General features: G+C 35.6%; 1 protein-coding gene across 7 annotated transcripts in view; it reads left to right on the forward strand.

The window, feature by feature from the left end:
- Positions 1-18,786, forward strand: part of HDAC11 (histone deacetylase 11) — a 45,406-nt gene extending 26,620 nt beyond the window's left edge. For all 7 annotated transcript variants that reach the window (XM_046899894.1, XM_025154462.3, XM_046899893.1 and 4 more), the window contains 7 exons: positions 4,299-4,415; positions 7,635-7,677; positions 9,211-9,287; positions 10,937-10,999; positions 13,119-13,215; positions 14,356-14,534; positions 16,851-18,786. In XM_046899894.1, coding sequence (XP_046755850.1) covers positions 4,299-4,415; positions 7,635-7,677; positions 9,211-9,287; positions 10,937-10,999; positions 13,119-13,215; positions 14,356-14,534; positions 16,851-17,099 — 825 coding nt within the window. In that variant the 3' untranslated portion in view covers positions 17,100-18,786. The remainder of the gene's footprint in view (positions 1-4,298; positions 4,416-7,634; positions 7,678-9,210; positions 9,288-10,936; positions 11,000-13,118; positions 13,216-14,355; positions 14,535-16,850) is intronic.
- Positions 18,787-20,309: the final 1,523 nt, after the last annotated feature.

The following is a 20,309-nucleotide window of genomic DNA, read 5'->3' on the forward strand; positions in this document are numbered from 1 at the left end:
GAATACTAAAATGCAAGTAACATGGACAATGCTTGTTGTCAGCCAAATGCAAGATGTTTCACATCTGTTCCAGAAAAACACAGGTGATCAGTCAAGCAAACTTGCATGTTTTAATCTGTTCTTATATATTTGCAAATAATGTACGTATTTTAAAGAAAAAAAAAACCATTGATTTTCTTAGAAATGTGATGTGTTTTACAAAACACATGGATGTGTTTTGTAAAATAAATCAAGAGCAAATAAAATTGTTTGGAAGTCTGGTTTTATACAAGATCAATATGTAACATCAAGGACAAGTATGTCACTTTTTGAAGAAGCACATCAATCCTTCAGAAAGAGTTTTTTGTGGGCCTGCTGGGCTCTGACCTTCTGATCACAGTGAGTGCTTTTTAGTGCTCCAGTGCTTGTGTGCTTTGACTCTCACCCTGTCATCTGAGTGTATCTGCTGTGGGACAAGAGGTGCCTATCTGTTTGTCACCTGGTGGTGTTGGAAGCATGCTTGGGAATGAAAGTTGTAGAGGCAGCCTTGTAAAACAGTCAGTTCAGCCTGTGATACTTCTGGCTGTTCGAGGTATTCAAGAAAACAGCATAAAACAATTCTTGAGCTCTGTGCATTGCCTCAGTCACTGTAGGTAACTTGGCAGCTGAGAATGTGTGGTTTTGGTTTGGATAAAATGAGAACCTTCTGAGATCTTTAAAATTCTGCTGTCCTGTTCCTCAGTTCTTGCAGTTCTTACTCTGCCATCTACTGTCTCTATTTCCTTTTCCTTGGTTATTGTTTTCAGACCTGATTGGTGAAAGCCTTGTGAAGGCTGGTGATTGTTTTCTGTAAAACGTCAACTTAAAAAAAAATCTTATCAAATGCATTTGTTTTCACCTAATTTTTCACACAAACATTGGTGGGTTTGGTGAAGGAATATAAATGTTGTTATAAACATAATGGTACCTGAATATGTTTGAATAAAACACTGTACAAGAGGACTTGGTTAGAGGAAACAATATTTGACAGGTTTCAGTACGTTCACTGATGTGTGAACTCAGTAGAGCATTCTTTGCAGCTAAAACAGCGATTAGTCCTCTTAAAAGAAGGTAACATTTGGTGTACGTTGAGTTGTTTCTCTTCAACATTTCTAACTCTTCAGTTAGGAGACTGATACACAAAATTGGTGAGGTTTGGCAGCTTGCCTTTTTTGGGAGTAGCTCCTGAATACCATTAGGTTTTACCAGTGCAGTATCTTATTACTAATGAAATGGTGTGTTCATACATTGACCTGGAAACGTTTGGAAAAACGGCAAGTTTCTTAGTCTTCTTGGTTTTGCTAATTCAAGTTTAAAAAAAAAGAAAAAAGCTTTCTTTATCTAGCAAAGGTGACACACACGGTATTGTCCCCAGCAAGCTTCTGAATAAAAGTCACAGATCTGTGAATTCTCCCATGAAGCTGAGAGCTGCTCCACAAACTTAGAAAAGATTCAGACAGTTCAAATTTTGATGTTACAGATCATTGCTTCTAATGACATGTTGGCTGTTTTGAATTACTGGAATGCAGTGAATGCATAACATGAAAGGCAATGCATCAGAGGTTGGTTTTGGTTGTATGTGTGATATTTGTCCACAATGATCAACATAAAACAGCTATTTTAGCTTTATCTTCCTAGTAATTTGCATACTTACTTTTAGTGCTTGAATAGTTACTGCAATGTATTCAAATAACTTGGAAGTTTCTTTATCCTTCTTAAGCATGGAGGTTTTTAGAGTTAGGGAGTACACATTGTTGCTAATTATACGTTTAATGAGGATATTTTTGTAGGACCTTGTTGTAATATATAGAATCTGAGTTTAAACAAGGGCTTAAAAAAGTTCTTAACAAATTTAAGAGTTCTTAATTTTAGGTTTGGGGTATGTTACGTTTCACTTAGAGTATTACATTAAGCTAGGCTGAGTGATGCTGACTTAGCACTTACTTTGGGAGGAGGAAGTGGTGAAGGAAAATAAAGCAGTGAAGGGTTAACGTGGCTTCTTTACTCCTTTTAAGGAAAATTAGTGATTTTTTTGAGTCCTAAATTTGTACACAGAACTGTATCTGAAGCACAGGAAGGTAAATATTTTTATCACTAATAATTAGAAAAGTAAAATAAGTTGAGTTGGTAGTTGAAAAGAGTAAGTGAAGTAACACTGAATAGTGTTTGTGTGATTATTACTCTTTCCTGAATGCAGACCCAGTTTTAATTGGTTGTATGATTACATATTTAATTAGTAGGGAATCAGTAAATTGATGGCAAGTGAGAGCAAATATCTACCAGAAGAAACAGCATATGATATTGTTCTATAATGTATACAATTTGAAAGCAAAAAGGAGTGATTTTTAAAATTAAAGTTCGATGAGTTGTTCTGTATCAAAGGAAGCTAATAATCATTAGTGTGAAGATTTACATTACTGCAGGTAACTGACAGCCTGCAAAGCAAAATTGATGTCCTTATCTATTCAAAATCATTTCTAATTTTTATGACACAAAATATACAATCATTGAAAACCAAATTCTTTCAAGTTCTTTTTCAAGTGTATATACAGTTGTTCTGTGAATTTATTGCAGGTAGTGTTGGAAAGCAAAATTAGCGTGATGAAGAAACAAGCAGAAATGGCCACAGTTTGAGGCAATATATTTCTTGTATTCTCCAGTGGTGGTTTGATTTTAAGAGCTGTCAATGTCAACAGCTGTATTCTTGAATCCCAAAACTTTCCTTACAGCCAAAGACTAAATCCAAGGTGGCGAATGTCTTTGGACATGGAATAGTTCTTGTAAATATCCTTAACTTTGAATAAGAAGCTTTACTTACTGCTCGCTTGCACTATGTATGGATTTCTTGCAATCACTTGAAAACCTTCAGGAAAATACTTGTCAATTTGAGTCCTTATTACTCCTGCTTCTTCCCACTGGGATTATTATTATTTATTTGTTTTAAGATTGAGTGTTTAAGTTTTATGGCAAGCTTGTCATTTGAGATGAGAAAAACATATGTTATCCAAATGTAATCCCTTGTGATTCCATTGCAGAACACTGAGATTTAATGTAGTTTGCTACATTGTGCTTATTTTAAAGCTAAAATACCTTGCAGAAGTATTTTTTCAAGTTATTAGAAAATAGTGTTTTCTTAGTGACTGAGAGCAGATACTATAATTAGTGAATAATAATGTGTTTGTTTACTTATAGCAATATAAAAATGAATTGTTAACAAAGCAATACCTATAAACATGATGATTATGCCACCGCCTCCCCAAACACAAAACGCAAGTAGTGCTCACCAGTTAAAATGATAACTATGAAGTCACAGTAACTTCATTGAATACCAGAATACCCTCTGGTTGGCATTTAGTTGTTTTTCATCGAAATTAGCCGCTTGTGTATCCTGTTGTTTGCTGACCAGCAGCTTGCCTGCAGGATGTACTCCATTTACATTTGTTAATGTTGAAGAAAACAGGGTCTATTTGAAATACTTGTACAGGGTTCAAAACTTCCAATTCTCAGTACTTCAATGTTTTAGTATTGATTGAAAAGGTATGAACTTACTTGTGACTTTGGCTGTGAGATATATTTAGGAGTTTTATCGCTGGTAGCAATGTCACTGGTTCTCTGAAGGAATCTTTTTGTTGGTTGTTTTTTTCCATTGGAAGCATTTACATATTGCAAATATTTGTTCTAAGCTTCAAATCATGTTCTTGATGATATGACTTATTAACAAGATGTTTCCTTGAAACATGTTTTAGAAGTGTTTAATATGCTAAAAAAAACTTCAATTGATTCTCCATGCAAAAATTAGCACTGTGTGCACTTAGATATTTGAACATCTTAGCCAAGTTGTTTGGTTTTGTTTGTTTTCCCTTTCTCCTTGGTATGTTCTATTGAATTGACATGGGAAATGTTTCAGAGTTGAACAACTTATTAACTGTAGGTTGCTATTAATTCTGCTGAAAGACATTTCATGATTCTCTTCCCCAACCCCAGGCACATAGATTTTTTTTTTCTTAAATACTGCTTGGCTGTAAAATTCTTGACTTGGTACCATTTGATAGTAACGTATGGAAAAAATAGTGGTGGCGATTAATTGAAATTTTCAATTGTTAACAATGTAATAGGAAGAAACTATGTGAAGGTTGCTGTGGTCACCTTCATCTGAGGGGGGAAAAAAAATCTTGCTAAGGCCTTATGGGTTCCTTTTCAGTGAATGGCAGTTGATAAGAGATCTAAAGGATATAATTAAGACAAGCTATGCTAATTGCAACTTTTTTCCCCCCTCGTAGTGGTCATTCGTTGTGGCTACAATCACAGAAATCCCACCAGTCCTCTTTCTTCCCAACTTCCTTGTTCAGAGAAAAGTTTTGAAACCTCTGCGAACCCAGACAGGAGGAACAATAATGGTAAGGTGCTCTGGATTTGCTTTTCTTGTGTTTATACAAACCTGTGAATTATAATGCTTTCTGTAACTTGAAGCCTTGAACCCTAACGTCCTGTTGAGGAAAGCTAGTTAGTGTACAGTCCTAAACACAAGCAGAGCCTGGCACTTAGCAAATAAAGAGATAAAGGATTAACCTGACTTATATTGTCTGTAATTTGCAGAAGGAAAAGTAGTAGTAAGGGGCAGCCTGTGCAGGGAATGAGAGATGACAGGAATTATGGCAAATGCAAAGACTGCACAATTTTTAACTATGTTCAAATACAAGTAATTTCTAGGAATGGGTAGTTGTGAAATGAATAGAGTAGAAGATACTTTAAAGAGCATATTTACCAAATGGCTGTAGTTTGGTTACTTTTGGTATTAAGTGTTCATACCTTAGAAATGAGCATGGTTATGTCATTTCTTTTTAATACTTTATGTCCAATTTGAATAACGGAAGTTAGTTTATTTGTTCGATTATATATGCTGCATAAGCAGCTCAGCCAAACTGAAGTGAAATACGGCCTGTTTCACCTTGACAGGATTGTTTTCCGATCAGTTAAATGAGTGCTCTGAGCAGGAGAGATGTGCAAGTCACTGCACATCTAATTTTGCCTGAGAAACTTCCATTAGAGATGTTGAAGATGTAGAAAGAAAACAGTTAATAGCTATAGCCAGGCATGCATTGAGGAAAATATTCCTTCGTATCTGTGAACCACTAACTAATGGGACCCTTTCTTCCCTTTATTCTTTCCTTTTCTGGGATAAGGTGGTAACAGTACCAATCTTTTGGTGGGTAACTGTCACAGTTACATAAATGGGAAAGAAAAATCCTATCTGAAGTCCTTAACGTTGTGGTACAAATGGATCTTTGCTGCATTTTAGCTACTCTTTCTGAAGGAAGCTGTTAGAGTGGATGCACTAAGATAGAAAAGGACAGAAAGCAGATATTGCTTCCTTTATATCCACTTGAAGCCAATTATTGCAGAACATTGTTCTGTGGGTTGGCAAACCCCTCAGTATGTTTATACCAGATATAAATGTATGATTTATTGCAACCACTGGATACTTAAGGAGAGCAAAACTGGGAAGCCATAATAGAATGACAAAGAAATGACATTATTTTCAGAAATAGCCTACTAGGTAGCTTCCTATTTCTGTCAAGAGTTATACAGGTACTTAGCAATTTAACTGTACACTGGAATTGAGATTTCCTATTTTTAAGTGTGTGCCTTCACCAATGTATGAAGAATTCATTAAGGATATATATAAAGAGCTCTTCCCTGAGTACTGCATAAAAGATGGTGCCATGCCTTTTATCTAACGAAGTGTAGAGTGTCAGGGTCTGACCTGAGAAGGTGATGTGAGAGAACCCAAAACCTTGATGAAACAGTATTCCAAGTACATGACAAGGCTTACGTGAGACATACATGGGGCAGTATTATGTTTGAGTCTTCTTTGTTTTTTTTCTGTGTGAAATGATCGTAGAAAGCCAGCTAGGATCAGATAGCTTTTCTGTTGTATTTGCATCTTTAATGGTAGAACAACTCAATGTCTTGATCAGAATAAATGGCATTTTCTTTCAGTATTTTAGTACTCTGTTAAATGTGTATCCTGTCTAACTGCTGGATCTGTAAAAGTAAATGGAATCTTTAATGCTATATTCTTTCTTAGGCTTCAAAGCTTAATGGTCGTCTGTGAATTACACAAGAACTTGCATCACAGTTGCCAAAAATATATGCCTATGTCTATTTATTGACTAACATTGTGTAACAGCATAATTTATATGGGAATTACTTAGGAAAACAAAATTATTTTAACTTGAATGCTAAAGGATGAAATCACAAAGTTAAATGTTATGCATCTATTTGTACTTCTATGGTATCCTGGTGCTACTTCTGGAAATTCTTTAATCTCAAAAGAATTCAGTAGGGCCATGAGAGTCTCCTCAAGAAGTGTTTTATCAATAACTGTAACCAGAACTGTGTGTAGTAAAATATCTTATCCTGGCTGTTTGCATGTGTATAGGAATGCTGTCAGTAGGGAATAAGCCTTCTGTAGGTAGTACCAAGTGGGTTTTTGTATAATTATGAGCACATTCTTGAGCAATCTGTGTTTGTGATTCCTAGATGTACTTGATGCCAAGTGTGTAACAGAATGTTAGGACTCATACTACTTTTGTCACCCTTTTTGTTCACCTAAGCTTTGGAAACATGATGGATTTATCTTATTGTTTCCAGTGGTAACTTTGATTTGTCAATGTAAGATGTAAGAGGGTGTATAAGTTCTTGAGAAGCCAGAAGTACCTCTTGTTACTGAATTTGGTTTTAGTTCAGGCTTATTATTTAATTCAGCAGGGGACCGGCTGCTTTTTGAAAATCATTTACGTTATATATATTATGATGTAATATCCATTATATATCATATAAATATAGTATATTAATATAAAATATGTCATAGATTTGTATGTATAATCACATATATTTTTAATGTGGCTTTAAAGAATATTGCAGTTAAACACTTGCTTGAGTCCTCCTGGCCAGTATAACTTTTTTCTTCCAATTAAATTTTATCACTTTAGCCCTATGTATCTTTCCTCTGTTGGTACTTTTCATTTCCTCAATGCCATTTGAGTTCAAAGGGGAGTAAAAGGCACAGATTTCATTTTGAATCAGAAGGCAAAAATTGGTCATATTTTATATAATGCATGTTATGTTATTTAAAGAAACAAAACAGGACACTTAATGCTTGGCATTTTTCTGTTCCCACCCACAACTGAAGCATGTTAATCAGTATTTTCAGAACTTTGAGCTGAAGTTTCTCTTATTTCTTACATGAGAAGGAAGAATATTGGAAGATTTCTGCTCACTTCTTATTCCTACCAATACTTGCACCTTCAGTTTATCATTTGTCTGCTAGGGGTCAGTGTTCATCTCCAGAAAGCCCAGTTAGTTCAAAATCTGCTCAACTGTAGGAGAGAAAAATACAGATGTGAAATCAAACATTTTTTCTACTAATTTTACTGCATGTAGTTTTGTATGGCTTGTGTTGGGAGAGCTGATTCAGAATGACTTCTGTTGGTAAAGCATCTGGAAATGCAGTGGGTACATTAGAATGCCACGAGCTGTGTTTGGGATGGGAGCACCCAGCGCTCAGTGGTTGCTTCATTCATTCATCACTTTCTTATTGTCATTTCCTTCAGGCAGGAAAACTTGCTGTTGATAGAGGCTGGGCAATCAACGTGGGTAAGTACAAATGGAAGTTTGTATTAAATGATACTTAAAAATGTGTTTTTTAAAGTCATTATTTTCATTCAATATGATGTATGTTCTGTTTATAATGAAATGATGGGATTGTGTTTAACTAAAAGAAACTTTCAATGGAAGCGGATTGAGTACTGGATTTGTTCTCTTATCCACTATCATCCATGTTGCAGTTTTATAACTAAATAAAATATTTCTTGATAGGAAGAAGATAACCAGGTAAAGATAGGATATTTATATGCAGTGTGTGGATTGTAGTAGTGAGAATGAAATGAAGAAAAAAGTGTCCAGAGAATATGTATATATTTCAGAAAAATATTCCTTTAAATTATGCAGAAATCTGAATAGGTTTTGTTAGCCATGCTATATACATACAACACCAGACCAAGGGACTGGTTGACATGCTGTACAGTTGGACTATACCAGTTGGTCTATTTTTGGCTGTGCAGTTCTTCCTGAAAAAGGCTTGACTGAAGAAATGATGAAGAATATAGATCTGCACCCTTGCTTGTGTCAAAATAGTGATGCAAAACCAGGAAGTTATTGAAATAATAATTTGTCATTTTCTGTGCCCATCAGTTCTAAGATTTTTCCATTATATCTTACAAATATTTCTTGGTATTTCTGAAGGCAATAAATCTTGTGTAGTATTATCTGTGCAACGTTCCACATTTTGTTTTAAATAAGCTCCAAATGGAAGGAAGATTTGCTGTATAACATATGTAGTGTACAACTATCTTTTTTCTTCTTTAGTACTAAATGATACTTTCAAATACTATCTATAAAGTAAATATCCAGTACTAAAAATTAAGCATGTCTTAGAAAAGGAAAAAAAAATCCTGTGATTTATTAATGTACAAAGTAGGGGTGTTAAATTTCTTGCCTAGATATTTGTATTGGGTTTCTTAAACTTTTTTGGATTAGTGTATTTTTAATGTTTTGGGAGGGCCAAGTATTTTTTTTTTTAAATAAAGAATGTGCCTGTTTGTTTTACAGATCTGTTCTTAAAATATTCTTCTGGTCTGTTTGCAAAAGACATGCAAATAATAAGGCCATAGTTCTTGGTTTTGTTGGGTTTTTTTGACCCAATGTTCAGCATGTAAAAGGCAGTTTCAACATGTCAGTCAAATGCAAAGGACATGTTAATTGGCTTTGTTAGGATGTGCTTGGGGATATATGATCCAAGTGCAATTCTGGCACTTCTGGGAGGAGGTGAACTTTCAAAGCAGTGTGTTTGGTCATGTAGGCACCACACTGTACTTCTCTGCTGCTAGTGTAGTTGCTAAATGACAATTGCTTTCAAACCGAGCATCTGCTGGTCCTTTGCATGGTGGCCTGATGCATACAGGAACCCTATGAGATGTTAAGCGTTGCTAGGTGAGGGATTGATGGCTCTAGATAAGATATTTCTTAAAGGGGAAAAAAAAAATGCCTGATGTGACCTAATTCTTAGCAAAGGTTATAAAAGTTCCCTGGTATCTAGCTTTATTACCCCATGAAAACTTTTATGTTTAGGAGGTGGTTTTCATCATTGTTCAAGTGATAAAGGTGGAGGATTTTGTGCATATGCTGATATCACACTGGCTATTAAGGTAAGAAATACCATTTTGAGAGTATTTTCTACTATTTGTGCAAATGGAAGAATGTTCCAGAAATTCGTAAGTGCTAATTTACCTCATAGTCAGAAAAAAATATACCCATCTAGAGATGAGTATGAATAGGAAAATGATGCAGTATTTAATGTTATGGAGCGCAGTGCATAAGCAGCTATTAAGTGGAAGGAGAGAGATACAGGGTCAGAATTATGAATGGAGATACGAACTGCTCCAATTGCATTAATAATGTATTCTTGCAGGGGCAAAAAAAAAAGGCAAGCTAAAGCAGATTGTCTTGTAGTATCAGCAGTGATAATTATTCCAGTCTTGCAGTTGAACCTGCGAATTTCCTGTGAGTTTTGGTGCTTATAACGGAGACTTACATAGAGACAGAAATCTTCTCTTCAAATCAAGCTGCTCTACGTAGTCCTCAGAGTGGTTCAAATTCATGAATAAAAATGTGAATGTGTCCAAAAGGATCACTGACTTTGAATACATGTGCTATTTAGCTGTTGAAAGGCTGAAGCAGGAGCTTTCTGCAATTAGAGCTTATTTTTATCAAGTGCCCTGTGGTGTATTTGTATACTAGAATATTTATAAAATATCAGTAATAATCAAAACATAAAAAAGACCTAATGATTGCAGCAGACTAAATGACAGAACACCCTAATTTCTGTACACTGTAATTTACAGAGAGCAATCTACTGTGTTGTATTTTCTATATCGTTAAAATACAGATTGAGAAATTATAGCGGGTAGCAGTTGATACAGAACCTTTACATTTTTTATGTAATCTATATTAAAATAGTAATTTGGCAAAGCTGTAAGACCCGAAAAATAAATAAGTATATTTTTTATTTGCAGACATGGAATAACAGATGAGTTCTCTTACTAGTTTAAAAAGCAACTGTAATGCATACAGTCCCTGCTGTGATGAGTTTAACAGAGCTGGATGCAATCAGTGGAGTATTTCTCCCTTCATGCTGTTAAGCATCACTTGTGCTATCATTTATGTCTCAAGAAACAAGCTCCTCACCATGTCAGGGTCTATGCAGCTCTTGCTTCACCCTGCCCTAACACATGGTCATTGCTGTTGCTGTCTCTGACAGCATCTAATCCCTAGCTGGACCAGTCCTGTGCCTGGCTGGAGTGGGATGCAGAGACTTGCCACCTGTGCTTATGCAGAACCAGCACTACTACAATAGCCCTTCTTATCCTGGACTCTCCTGGGTTATTCAGTACCATTGAGCTTAAGCCTTATTTGCGAAGTCTGCTTTGCAAGTTAGTGTGTGATGCTGTAGGGTATGTCCTTGATTTTACATTGAGCCTGGTACATTTTGGGGGAAAGAGGATATGACTAAAAATCATTTTCTGCCTTCTCTTCACCAAATTCTTCTACAGGTAAGTAGGTACCTGCACAAGTGACTGTGAAATGCATGTTTTTTGCATTTCATATAATGGACTTGTGTAGGTTTTTATTATATAATCACAAATTTTGAAATCATTTAACCCTTTATTTAGTGAATGAAATGACATGCATGAAGTTAAAACTGAAACAATAATACACTGTGTAAGCTTCAAGCCTTCAGTTAACCTATCACTTAACTTCATAGTTGACTCTACTTTTTGTTTGTTAACCTCTCCAGTTCTTATTTGAAAGAGTACCGGGGGTGTCTAAAGCCACAATTATTGATCTGGATGCTCACCAGGTGAGTAACTTTGCTATATTCAGTGCTGTTTTGTTAGAAGTACAAGTGTGTGATACAGACCACCTTTTTGTAGTAGTAACATGAAATATTAACTCATGGGATCCAAAGTTAATCATACGTGGTTAAAACTGATCATATTTCAGTTGTTTTATTGTTTTATGTTCCAATGGGCTGTTAAGGCAGTTCAGTAAGATTAAACTGAGTTGCAGCTCCATCATGTGGTTAGATATAAAAATATTTTTGAATTGCGTACTGATCTGCAGCATAATAGTCTGAAAAGTAGTTCAGGTTCCCAGAAGAAAGTAAAATCTCTTATAAGGAAATGACAGTTGGTTCAGCTTGCCTGGTCACTGCAGCAGCCTTCTCAGGAGGTGAATTTGACCTTCAGTGTTGCAATGGAAAGATTGACTTCAAGCTAATGAAGTAAATGCATCTCTCTTCACTGGTAAAGTGATTTCTATGGATACTGAGAACAAATCTCATCTTTAGGATTTCCAAAATAAATCCTGAAAGGAAGGAAATAGTATTTTTAGAAAAGCAGCTAATGTGCTAAAATTACATCCAATCTAAAGCACTGAAGATTTTTGTGAATAAACCATTGCAGAGAGGAAGCCTAATGGCTGCAGAAGTGTTTCATCTTCTATCACTTCTCTTTTCTGCAAGTTAAGGCATCCTAAAATGGCCAAAAAACAAAGGCATATCTTATGCAGCATAAAGATGCTTTGTTTCCCATTCTATCTGGGTGTTTCCACCAAGGTGTGGATGCCTTTGGTTTTGTCTTTGTTTGGTGTTAAATTTTTGTTCATTTTTTCTTTTAAAATATTTCTTGGAATGCATTTTTCATATTCAGCTGTCATGGCTGTGACCTCAGCCAGCATGCTAAATCGCCCCTTTCTGTAATTGTTTCTTTCCTTGGGAAGTAGGTGGTGTGGAGTACTAGCTCAGCAGATGCCTTTTAAGTGTGCAGACATTCTCAACCTGTGAGTGTCCCAGTTCTTGGTGTGTTGGAGTTTTACTGTTTAGAAGAAAATGGTTTACCCAGAGGCTCTTGTATTCCTAGATTGATATCAGTAACTGTTTCTTTGTGGACCAAATGTGCTGAATAAGTAAGTAGGCGTTGCCATGTTTTAGCCTAAAGAAATACAAAGTATTGTAGTATCCTATTCCCTTTATTGCTTGTATTGACTAGCTTTAGCCCATTGTTTCTGTTTGTTTTTCTTGTTTTGCTTCCAGTGGAGGAGGTCATAACAGAAGTATAGTTTGAGTACTTGCTGGGGAAGATTACAAAATGAACGTAAATTATATGTCTGAAATATTGAGGATATATCTGGAATTCTGTTTCTATGGTTTAAATGAAATCATTCTAATGAATATATTGAGAGTGAGGGGATGTGCCCTTTATGATACACTGATTTAGATGATATCATCTTGGGGATTACTGTGGAAGGATAATTGTACTAGTTGAAACAAGCCTACATGAGAGAAAAAGAATACTATTCAGAGATGGGGGAAGGAGGAAGTATTCAGAATCTGTTTTCTTTTGAGCAGCTACCTTTTCATCTGACACATCTTTGTAGGGAATTTGTGGCGTTAAACATGTAAAGTTAAACTATTACATTGCATATTTAGTGTTTGTGATGTTTCCAATGACGACTTATGTCACCAAGACTCAAGTTGTCAGGAGAACTGCAATCTGATATTTTATCCTTACACAAGGATGTAACTATGCTTGCAGTAGAATTCTGTTCTAAATATTGGAAGTTATCTTTCCAACTGTATAAAAATGTATCTGTTCTGCAGTCTTTGCCACACTTGGATTTGTGATACTGCTCAAAGCAATTATCTTCTCATTTTCACTTCTTATTTCATGTACAAGAGAAAAAATATCTTGTAATTACCTTCACAGAGACAGTAGGATGTTGATCTTGATAATACCTCCAGTCTTCAGACTCATACTGTCAAAGCCCACAAGACTATACCTGAAAATAGCCTTCAAGACCATAAATAAGGGATGTAGTGGGAGTTTTAAATAGTCTTGGTAGTCTTGATTATGTTAGAATCTGCAGATTATGGTTCTGTGTGAGTGTGCTAAGAAGAACTAACTCTAAATTTCCTTCAGGGAAATGGCCATGAGAGGGATTTCATGAATGATCATAGAGTATATATCATGGATGCATACAACAGATATATTTATCCAGGAGATGGATTTGCTAAACGTAAGTATAATTGAAGTTCACATTCCAAATGTGAAAGAATGACTATTATTAAATAACTTTTTCATTTACTGATAAGTTTTCTTGCAACAACGTTATCTTTTCTCTACTTCCCATAGAACATAATACTTTCAATGATTTTTCTCCGTGTCAGAATAGTGTTGATTTTTTAGTGTTTTGCCTTGCTTTGAGAATGAAGTGCCTTCATTTCTACACTGAATGCTACATGTGGGTATTGGGTAGAGCGGACGGGGGTAGAAGCATAGGCATACCTTTATTTCACTGATGTTGAACAAGGAAAGCATTAACAAAACAGTACTCAACACTCACTAGACAATAAGTATCACTGTGTGTTGGATTTAGTCATGCACATGTTTGTGTGCTGAATCCATACTTAGAATTTAGGGCTCCAAGTCCTTTAAATTAAGGCATAGGTTGTGCTGAGGTGGAAGTCATATCTTGAAACAACTCTGACGTAATTTGATTAGTTCAGATTTAGAGTTAAATGGAACTGCCTAAAAGCAAACAAAACTAGACTTTATAACCTTCCATTTCTTTCTACTACCTTCCCAATCCTCCTTTTCTATTTTTAATGCTTTATTATAAGTGTTTCAAATAATTTGAAGCAATTAAGAATAGACGTGTGCTCCTTTTGGTAGAATTACAGGGTAAGAACATTAAATTGAAAATGCTTGGGGCAAAGCTAAATTTTGTTATACGTAAAGCAATTCACATAAATTCATGATCTCTTGCTGTTAAATTTTTAGTGTTGAGATAAAAGTAAAACATCTTAATTTCTTAGTGATGTTTATATTGTGGATTTCGTTTTCTCTGCAGTAGTTATTTGGTGTTCTCTTTTCATTATGCTTTATTTAGGTTACTTCTTAAACTTATTCTTTTCTTTATTATTTCTTTGCTGATTGGTGAATGGTCCTGTAGATAAGTTGTTTCTCATCAACGTTTTGCATTTGTGACTTAGATTTTTTTTTTTCCGCTGCATTGAATTTGTCTTCAGTAGATTTTTTTTTCAAGGTTGCTGTGCTTACATTTGATAGAAAAACAAGCAATTGAAAAATGTTCTTTAACTGAGGAATTTGTGAAAATGCACTGCATTTACTTTGTTCAATGGCACAAACATTTCAGGTGCCATAAAACGGAAGGTGGAGTTAGAGTGGGGTACAGAGGACACAGAATACCTTCAGAAAGTACATACTCATGTGGAAGGAGCATTAAATGAATTAAAACCTGACATTATTGTTTATAACGCTGGAACTGATATTCTGGATGGAGATCCATTGGGAGGACTTGCTATTTCACCTCAGGTTTGTATAACACTAAAATACATTGAGACTTTCATTATTCACCAGTTGATGGAGTTGGTGCTAAGAGTGAATTGCTTGTGGCAGTTTGTTAGATGGAGGTAAGGAAAGTATTTCACAGTAAACCAAAACATTTTTATGTTAAAGATGTACATCCATTGCTCTCCATACGTTGTTTTATTCTTCATTTCCTGGCTCTATTTCTTCATGTGCCTGTTTAAGTATCATTCACTTTCTCTCTAAAATATACCCACACTGAACATGCAGATAGTGTTCAGACAGATGTATGTATCACGCAACACCTAGATTGTTTGCTTTTTTCCCTGCATGGTCATTCTCTTGCATCTGGTTCTCCCTGTTTCCTTTGCCCCTCATACAATCCATTTGACATTTTTGTCACTTGTGCTTGGTATGTATCTTAACACTTAATTTCCTCTGTAGCACTTCTGTCTATTTTAAACGTCTCTTTTGATGTCTCTCGTGTCTAGCAGTCTTGTGCAGCCTATTTGTTATTTTTAACAAATGAAGAGACTTTCTTCCACTTTCCTTATTCTTTTTTATAGAACTATTACTTCCTTTTTCAGTTCAGTTTAGTTTTTCTCCCTGGCTTAGTTTCAGATTTAAATTTTCATCTGTCCTGTATAACTGCATATAGGCCTTCACCTTCTTGATATCATAACAGATATGCTTTTCTCAAAATATGAAATTCTATAGCTATCACATTTCTTCTTTTTTGATGATTCTTTCCCTGACAGTTCCTCAGTTCTTTGTCCTGTTTTTCACACTTGATTCTCTTTCATTGTCTACCAGTTCAGTACAGGAAGAAATACTTTCTTGATTTGTGAACTCTCGGAATCTTTTCTAAGGGAGCCATCACTCAATCTGTTCTCTTCTCCAGTACTTTAGTTCTCAGCCTTCCACAAAACTCTACTTTCTTGTTAGTTTGTTTCCTTTCTGATGCAGCTCCTCATTTTTCGTTGTCTCCATCACCAAGCATTCTGTTCTTGCTTTCTGATGCCCTGCAGATACCTTAATCAGCCTGGGATTTCCAGGTTTTCCTTTGACTGTAAAAGCTCCACTGAGAAAGGGAAGAGGCCAGGGGAGGAAACTGCTATCAAGTGATAAATGAAAAACACTTTGACATGCCTTTTCAGTTTTTTCTCTGCCATATGTTAATTGTCAAGAGCAGTGAGTTGTTTTCTGTTGGTTGTTTATATAAAATGTCACTAAAATAATGATTTCACTTTCCCTTCCCTCCATCTTTACAAGAAGAACTGAAAGACAGTGTGTGCCATTTCTTTGTGTGGCCGCTGTTTCACACCTCTGATGGAGAAGAGTTTCTGAACTGAGGGCAGGGTTTCTTTTCTCTCTAAATCCTAGCCTGGTAGAACTGCCAGAACTGAAGACATTGAGCATGGATAGTTCATCTCTTCAAGGCTAAATAGTCCAGTTGTCAGTTGTGGATGCTGTTTTTGTTTTAAAGTCTTGCTACAGTGTTAATTGTACTCAAAATGTGCCTCCACACTATAGCCAGAAAATTTGATGTGTAACATCATCAAACTCTCTTAGCTTTGTTCATAAACTGCTAGTGTAGTGGGCTGTCATCTTCAGTTCTTGTATGTTCTTTTCTGGTGACATGCAGATGCTGGGAGTGAACCCATGTCTGTTTTTCTCAGAGCACACACTGGAGATTTTGGAAGATCTGCTGAGGCAGTTCTGCTCCCATGAGTAGTGACTGCTTCCAGTTCTCCTTCAGGATAGCATTTTCTGCATCCACTGATTGCTCCCCAGAGATGTGCAGCTCATTCTGTAACCGTTACTTCCTTGTAGGATCTGTTCCCAATGTAATTCTTTAGTTTGCTGTGTCTTGATTTTCATTTGTTAGTGCTTGCATCCATTATCCTTATACAGGGTTGTGTCAAACTAAAAGCATCAATATTTCATGGTTTTGCAAAATATTTTTCAGCTACACTTTTGAATTTTCTTTTCCATTTGTTTGTGGACAATTTTTTTAACTTATATCTCATGGGCAGGAATTCTTATAAGAAATTATAGTAGGCAACTTCTGTCTGTTGTACTCTAAAACTAAAACAAAGATTTTGGATTTGCTGTTTTTGTTGGGTTTTTTTTAAAGGCTTGCCCGTTTAATATCTCTAACAAGGCTTTTAAAATAATTTGATGTTCCTAATACAAAATATAAGGCTGAATTACTTGTTAAGCATCCCATACTGCAAATCCATAAGCCAGAGACTAAGTCTGTTAGAACTAAAATACCATATTGTATCATTTCAGTTTTTTGTAACTGTTGTAAACATGCAGGGAATTGTGAAGAGGGATGAAGTCGTGTTCAAGGCTGCCAGAAGCCGTGGAATCCCAATCTTGATGGTGACATCTGGAGGCTACCAGAAGAGGACTGCCCGAATTATTGCTGATTCCATCCTCAATTTGCACAACCTGGGGCTTATTGACAAGGAGCTAGCAACCAGTGAAGCTGAAAGTCCCAAGGTAGAACAGATGATTAGGGACTCTGTAACAGACTTAACCAATTTAACCTGCAGCGATGGTTAATAAGTTTTTTTTTCCTTAAGTTTAGTATTTTAGGAGTAGGAAGTTTCCACGTTACAGGGTTAATATAAGAAATTGACAAAGGACTCAGCTTGCCTGTAAAAAAAAAAAAATAAATAACCTAGTACAGACAACGCACAGTTGCAGATTAACTGTGTTTAACTTCTGAAGCTGTCTTGAGCAAAGCCAATAAATCCTTCTGTGCTAATTTAGATGTACTCAAGAGTACTTTATTTTAGTTTAATGTTTAGTATAATGTTACTGTGGAAAGCTTTAATTGCTTCCTATTGTTATAGATTGTCCACCATGTTGAAAGAACTATGTGGTTGGACTGTCCCAGGCCTGTTTGGTGGTACGGTTCAGACAGTGGCCGGAGTAATCTGCACTAAACTTACTGTTATTATTCTTAGATACTGCATTATATTTATTGCTTTTTTAAAAGGTTGTTATAACAGTTCTGTGCAGTCTTCTACTGTCAATTTAACACTCAAGTGCAATAATATGGAGAACAGTCCAGTTACTTGGCTTTTAAGCCATAGCCTATTAGAATGAACATTTGTTAATGTATATTTTGTTCCTATTTACTGTAGTGACATAGATCCTACTTTAAAGTACGTTGAAAATAGAATATGAAATGTCTTTGGCTTAGTATGCAGATGGGCCATAAGGGGATCAGCAATAAGTTGCTATGTTAAATGTTTTTTTGCCTCTCTTGAAATGAGGCATTAAAGGCAGTAGTTTCTATGCATTGTAATTTGTTTACTCTGACTTACTAGAAAATTAAACCTAATTGTAGTGGTCTGAGAACTGTTGCTGAGAATGTCATGTAAAAATATGAAATACTTTTTATCACCAATTTGTCATATGTAAGCCTTGAAGAGTAAACTTCAATATTTTTTTTCCAGCTAGCTGTTTTTCACTTGCTTGAACATTACTGGTAGTCGTAGCTACAGTCATAGTTCGTAACCAAATTGTTCATACTTAGAAATACAGTACTGTGAAACTTCTACACTAAGCTAATGTAATAACCCTACATGGGAGGTTCTAGGAGGTACTATGATATAAGAACAAAACAGTGCATTCAGATGCAAATTTTTGGTGCATTGGCTGTAATGTTTGTTTTTGTTGGTATATTATGCATTAATTACTGTTTGTAGCATTGGGTCTTAAATATACTAAACTGTATATTTGACAAGAGGTTTCTTAACTTTAAAGTATTCACTGATGTGTTCAGGTTTGAGCCTTTCTATGAAGGGACCCTGATGTTTTCCATGTAGTAGAATTGGTGTTTAGGCTATTTAAGGAATGTTTCACTCTAATTAGAATACTTACCTCAGTAATGTCATTTTTAAATTTATGATGTTTATTAATTGTTGGAATTTGCACAATTGCTATACATAGCTGCTTTAAACCAGATTTGGCATATTGCACTAATTTTGATTTGCAACACCATTGTTGAAAGGCACTTTTAAATTTCTTACTTATAGGTGGTCAGAGTATGACTAATGTTGAGATTTATTTTTTCTATGCTGTCTGTGTTACTGAAAGATATTGGTATTCTTTCATATAATTTTTATAAAATTATAAATGAAATTTCTATGAACTAAAATGCTGTAATAGTACATATTCTGTTTGTGGTAGCTTGTTTATTTTACTTTAACTCAGCAAAGATTAAAATAATGTTGAATAATGCTGACTGACTTTGCTTTTCACTTATCCAAAATGTTTACACACAGAATAAAACACTATTAAAAAAGGTGCTTTTTTTTTTTAAGTAGTAAAAATGTAGCTGCAACTGCAGCAGGTCTCAAGGATGAACAGTACAGTGTTTGTCAACAGTGGAGGACTTCTCTGGCAATTAACGTGTTGGCCTCTCAAGTGAAGTTGTGAAGTTGGAGTTTTTATGGCCATAAATATAAGAATCATAAGGTCAACATAAGGTGTTTAAGGTGCTTTCTAATCCCATATTACCTTCTAGAAGTGACAAAACTTAAGTTTGAATTCAACTTAGTACATTATGATTCATGTAAAATCTTGTTACCAGTAGACAAGGAGCACCAAACGTTTTGTCATGGAAACATCTGCTGGTACCTGCAACCAGCAGAATTCTTAGCTTCTGCGGAAGTGTTTGTGGAACATGAACTAAGCAAGGCTGCTGGAAAGCTGAATAGAAGCAGGTGATATTGGGAAAAGATGTGGGACTACTTTTAGTCTGGGGCTTTCTTTTTGCTTCTGCTTGGTTTTTTGAATTACATTTTTGACTATAAATCTTCCTGTAATAGAGAGAAGTATTCCAGAACTGCTGTCTTAACAAAATACTTATCCTGAAGAAAGGGTGGTTGGTCATCTCTCCTAATGAGATACTGGTTTTGACTCAAATTCTTTAATTAAGAATAGACTTGTCCAATAGCTTATAGTACAAAGTCAGCCACATGTGCAACGTGTTGAAAAACCTGAGGAGTTGATGCTGCTGTCCTCTGATCTAACAGTTGGCATGGTAAGTTTCACCCCCATCCCCTCACCTCTCTGTTTTACAATCAATATACAGTGTAGAAGTTGGCATTAAAAGCGCTGTGCATTGTGTTAATAGACTCATAATGACTGCATTTTTTTATATAGATGGTAATATCAGTCTCTTTCAACTTGAATGTGATTTTTTTTTTGTTTGGACTTCTAATTTCTTTTTTTTGAACGCCCTGGATTCTGAAGTCCCTGACTTCTGTCATAAATACAAGGAAGAGTTTGAGAAATGCTGTTGTCAGCTATAATAATGCTATGGAGCTAAAGAAAATGAATTGGTAGTCAGCTTACTGTGTGCATGGCAGGGACATGCTACAATGAATAATAGCTGTTTGGACACACAGGTTCCCTACCCGTTGCTTGTCCTCACAGCTTGAAGAACCTGATGGTGAACCTGATGACCTTCCCCTGCTACTGGAGAAAGTCGTGCATCAATACCTCGGCCCTCTCTTAGGTATATAATGCTTACAATTATTTACAGTGCTGGCTGCATGCTTTCTGGTGGGCTGTGAAGGGACTCGTTTCTTGTACTTTACAAATTATGCTACGTAATTGTGTCCTACATACAGCATAGTCACTTTGGGGAGTACGCTCTGACAAATCCAGATGTTAATAAGTTGATAATCTTGGAAATAGTCTTTGCTCGTGCTGTTCTGCCAGAAGCTAGAGCTGGCTGAGTTCAGGAAGCTGCAG

The sequence above is a fragment of the Gallus gallus genome, chromosome 12 (assembly GCF_016699485.2).
Source record: "Gallus gallus isolate bGalGal1 chromosome 12, bGalGal1.mat.broiler.GRCg7b, whole genome shotgun sequence".
Classification (NCBI taxonomy): domain Eukaryota; kingdom Metazoa; phylum Chordata; class Aves; order Galliformes; family Phasianidae; genus Gallus; species Gallus gallus.